The sequence below is a fragment of the Diabrotica virgifera genome, chromosome 7 (genome assembly GCF_917563875.1).
Source record: "Diabrotica virgifera virgifera chromosome 7, PGI_DIABVI_V3a".
Taxonomy (NCBI): domain Eukaryota; kingdom Metazoa; phylum Arthropoda; class Insecta; order Coleoptera; family Chrysomelidae; genus Diabrotica; species Diabrotica virgifera.
Genome location: NC_065449.1, coordinates 214,080,577 through 214,085,983, shown reverse-complemented (window position 1 = coordinate 214,085,983; position 5,407 = coordinate 214,080,577). Strand labels below are relative to the sequence as shown.

General features: G+C 31.5%; 1 protein-coding gene across 1 annotated transcript; it reads left to right on the top strand.

Moving 5' to 3' along the window:
- The first annotated feature begins 1,644 nt into the window (after positions 1–1,644).
- On the top strand, positions 1,645–3,764 carry LOC126888709 (zinc finger protein 570-like). Its single transcript, XM_050657089.1, has 2 exons — positions 1,645–1,681; positions 3,145–3,764. The coding sequence occupies exons 1-2, from the start codon at positions 1,645–1,647 to the stop codon at positions 3,762–3,764; spliced, it is 657 nt and encodes a 218-aa protein (XP_050513046.1).
- The last annotated feature ends 1,643 nt before the right edge of the window (positions 3,765–5,407 follow it).

Below are 5,407 nucleotides of genomic sequence, written 5' to 3'. Positions count from 1 at the left end.
CAACAGATCTTAAGCTTAAGTCGAGAATATCATAAGAATGAATATAATATAATTATAATATATTACAATAAGAATACCATAATATAATAATAGATATAATTGATAATAAGGTAAGAATCTAAAATGATGGTGCAACGTAAGTGATACTCAAGGAGGCCCTATTTATAAGTAGAGCTTAGCTAATCTGAAACTTAAGATCTGTTGGTGCAACCAGGCATAAGAGAGTTAACGGATCCTATTTCATTGTATGTGTGTGTGTGGAAAGATAATGGCATGGAATCAAGTCCATTTGCCACAGAAAGTTTTAAAAGGAATTTTTCTTATAGAATAACTACAGAGATGTGGGTTATGCCGTTTTAAATTTGTATTTTATTTTCTTTAATAAAATTTACTAAAAGTTCCAAGGTGTTTTTATTGGCAGCTAACAAAATGTGTGTGAGATTTAATGGAAGAAAATATTTCATTTCAATAAGTGTACGAATTAAATCATTGGATTTTTTAAAATGTTTTTTTGCAACCGAAAAATATATGGTTTAGATCTCCGTAAGAGTTCTGATCACAACTACAGGCCGAGGACTGTATAATGCCCAGCTTAGCAAGATGCGATGGAAATCGCCCATGATTTGTTTTAAGTCGAAAAACACTTGCCGAAAAGAATTTTGAAGTAGGGTAGTTGAAAATATATTGAGGTGGGGATGGTAGGGCAGGATGTATTTTAAAATAGGCATTTTGTGAGTTTTCTACAGTATTTTCCCGCTGTCGTTCCCATTTTAATCTTATTTTATTTTTTATCAAATGAAAGACGTCTGGTAATGTATAAATATTACAAAGAACTCCGTTAAGTACTGCTTCCTTAGCGAAACTATCGGCTTTTTCATTACCTAGTATACCTGTATGACCTTTGACCCATACAAATGTTATATTTAAATCTGCTATCAAATTTTTTAAATTGCATAATATATACTATTTATAACCCTCTATATCGAGGAATATTTGGTTATAACGAGGAAAGATGAAACCGAAGAATATGTTTTTTATCTGTTTTTACGTCCCAACTGGCTGTATATATAAATTCCTAATATCTGTGTTATTATCGAGGCAAGTGCTGTAATATGCTTCGCCGCCTGCAATAAACTTCTTCCTGTGTATCGACCTATATTGATTATTGTAGGAAATTTACAATTTACGATGGCGAGGTCTCATTGTTCACTATCGACCCCTAATAAACTACGTAAGAGATATCAAAACATTTCAATAATACTGTTGTCTGATATAACGAGATCCTCTTATAACGAGGTATTAGGCCACCATTTCAGTTCTCGTTATAGAGGGAGTCTACTGTAGGCTCAGTTATAGGCGAAACTCGCAGCTATAGGCGAAACAAAAACAACCAGAAAAAAGGATAAAAACTTTATTTTCTTTTAAAAACATATTTTTCTTTGGAGTGCATTTTTTTGCTAAATGAGGATGTTCCTATAATATTGTAGCCAGGGGCGGTTTCTCCATTGGTTCACTTGTGCAGTGAACACTCAATCAAATTTCATTAAAATACATATTTTAAAAAATCTCATAAATATCATTAAAATATTTTTTCTTAAATCTCATATATATCATAGTATGTATCATTAAAATATTAATCACATAATGTGTTTGCAAAACACCGCTACGCTAGATGCACATGGTAAGTGCAGAATTCAAATTGAACCCAGAGACTATACAGTAACCCATTAGAAGAACGAGACCTCTTAAATCCGTGAACCAGGGATTCTCCTATCTTAAAACATTGACCATTTGTGCACTGCACACAGAGACCGGGGCGAAGCGATTAAATACAATATTGGTAGGTAGTTTTTTTTTTAGGATGGTGGAGCCTTATTCAGTGAAGCTTATAAAAGAAAATGCAAATAGTTTTGAAAATCGACTTCTTATAAAAAGAATGGACTAACTTGGCCGGAGATAAACTTGGTACAAGAATGTGCAATAAGAAACAAAAAGTTTAAACATTGTTTTATAGTTGAACAATATAGAAAAACTTAGTGATTATGTGGGTGTGATAAACTGTATTCTTTATTTTGTTTTCCATGTTTAGTATTTTCAAAGAATAAAACTATAATTTCAATCTCGGTCTTTGGATGCCGTGAAAATAAACGGATTTTTAAACAGTTTTGACAAAGCCATTTCATTATTCGTAACTTCTGCCTCCACCTTCACCACCGAAGAAGCGCCATCATTCAGTAGGTATCATATTCTGCACAAAACAAAAAAAGTGTGTGACATCCTGACTAATCGGGTCAAAGATAGATGATAATATGATTTTACAGAACATCTTTTGGCGAGGTCCCAAAAATTGTTCGCCTGCGGCGCTTATTCACCGTTTGTATAACTACATTCTTTAATTGAACACCCTCCTTAAATTACCACGAGCCGCCACTGATTGTAGCCACATCCGAACAACTTTTATTTTGCATATTAAATTTGACTGTCGAGACGGCAGATAATGTTTTTAGTTTTTACTGAAAGTTGCGACTTCTCACTGCTCCAATAATCATTCCCTAGTGAAAATACCCTTTCAACAGCAGCATTAATTAGGGTCTGGACAACATAAGCAAATTTCTATTAAAACTTTTAAATTTTCATGTGGGATATGTTCTACTCTAAAATGCCGAAATATTTCTGCCCATCTTTTTTCAAGTTCTATTTTCTCATTGTTCCATTTCTTCAATTTTTCTTCATTTATATATAAATTTACTCTTCGAATTTCTTCAAAGAGAATATGGCCATTAATAACAATATCTTTTACTTCCTTCATTACAAATTCGACTGCTGAAGAAAATTGTTTCCATTCAATTTTACTGTTTAGAAGGGTCCATTTGAAACAATTTAATGCTCTAAAGTTCACTATCCATTCTTTCCGTTTACAATGAGTATAAAATTATACAAATGAGTACTTTCAGAGTACAGGATTTGAAAAGAGTACGGTTTGCGAAAGAAGAGTACAAAACTCAGTAAATGAGTACAGTTGGTCACCTTAATATGTTTTGTTGATTAAGAAATATATCTTGGGTCCGTAAAATTAAATTACAATGTTTTTGCTTTCGTTGCTTAACACTTTAATACCATTTTAATGGATAACTACGATTTTAGGTTTCATATGTGAAGATACACCGACTGATGAATGCAATGAATTAAAAGATCACGTTATAAATAAGCAGCAAGTGACCCAATGTACAACTGCCGTAAAGAAAGTGAAAGCTGTAGAAAGACGTTTTGTACGTGAAATATGCACCAAGCAGTTTTCCCGCAGATCTCACTTAAAAGTTCACATGATGACGCACACTGGGGAAAAACCTTTTGCATGTGAAATATGTTCCAAACGGTTTTCAAGCAATACTCATTTGAAAATCTATATGCCAACGCATTCTCAAGAAAAACAATTTGAATGTGAAATATGCCCCAAACAGTATTCAACTAGTTCTTATTTGAGAGTTCATATGAAGATGCACACTGGGGAAAACCAATTTGAATGTGAAATATGCACCAAACAGTTTTTAAGAAGTTCTGCTTTAAAATTACATATGAGAGTGCATACTGGGGAAAAACCTTTTGCATGTGAAATATGTTTCAAACAGTTTTCAAACAGTTCTTATTTAAAGGAACATATGAACATTCATTCTCAAGGAAAACCATTTGGATGTGAAATATGCTCTAAACTGTTTTCATGGACTTTTTCTTTAAAACGGCATATGAAAATTCACACTGGATAAAACCTATTTGAATGTGAAATATGTACCAAACAGTTTTCAACTAGTATGACTCACAGCAACGCGCCTCTCGCGTTTTGACAAACTTGGTTTGTGTTTTATAAGTTAATATATTAAATAAAACTAGTAATTACTGTAATTAGTTTACTGTTTATACAAGATACAAGATAGACATGATACAAGTGAAGTTAGCCGAATGTTCATCTTCTTTTTACATAATATCTAAAACTAAACCTACATTTCAAACACCTCCACCTTAAAGATTAAGTCTTCGGGGTGACCTAATATTACGCCCAAATTGGGAGCGGTTGTAGGTGGATGTACTATCAGACATATCTATACAGGGTGAGTCATGAGGAACTGTACATACTCCTACCTCGTATAGAGGCTTCTATAGGGAATAACAAATGAACATTAAAAAGTGTCTGCTCCCATTGTTTAATAATATACAGGGCGAGTTTCGCATTTTGATAGAAATTTGTATTCGTCATAATTTTTGAACGGTCAGATCGATGTGTCTCTTATTTTGGCCAATCGTTACAATATTACCACCTAATCAACTGATTTATTCAAACTAGAAACAATCAGGTCCGGCTTTAAAAAATTAGTTCGTTTGGTTCTTAGAAAAAATTTCACCCTGTATCCGCTTTTTGAAAACTCTAATATGAATTTTACAAATTAGATAAATAGGCAATTAAAATACCATATTTGTTTTTTCCCCACACGATTACTTAATTTATTATAAAAAAATCAAATTTGACTATGAATTAAAAGTTTGGAAAAGTGAACCGTAGATTTAAAAAAATGAACTTTTATTACAAAAATTAATTTTTTTTATGTTACCACCCAATCAACTGATTTATTCAAACTAGAAAAAAAATCAGGTCCGGCTTTAAAAAATTGGTTCGTTTGGGTCTTAGAAAAAATTTCACGCTGTATAGGCTTTTTGAAAACTCTAATATGAACTTTACAAATTAGGCAAATAGGCAATTACAATGGCATATTTATTTTTTTCCCCACACGATTACTTAATTTTTTATAAAAAAAATCAAATTTGACTATGAATAATTAAAAGTTTAGTAAAGTGAACCATAGATTTAAAAAAATTAACTTTTATTACAAAAATTAATTTTTTTTTGAACAAGTATTTAATTTATGTTACCACCCAATCAACTGATTTATTCAAATTAGAAAAAAATCAGGCCCGGATTTAATAAATTAGTTCGTTTTGGTCTTTGAAAAAATTTCACCCTGTATACGCTTTTTGAAAACTCTAATATGAATTTTACAAATTAGACAAATAGGCAATTAAAATGGCATATTTTTCCCCCACACGATTACTTAATTTTTTATTTAAAAATCAAATTTGTCAAAATCGGAATTTTAACCTAAATATGAAAAAAAAAAAAATGAAATCACGGTTTAACTCGCTACAACTCTGGTTCCATTTTAATATTTTTTTTCTGAAATTTTTACAGCACACATCTCTTACCATTGTGAAGACTATGAAAATTGTTGTAGACTTTCAGTCTTCTCGTAAAAGTTATGAATTTTTAAAAATAAAAGGTGCAGATTCGTGAATTGCAAAGATATATCGCAAAAATTAAGTGAAAAAATTTAAAATTCATCTATTTGATCACGTCTAT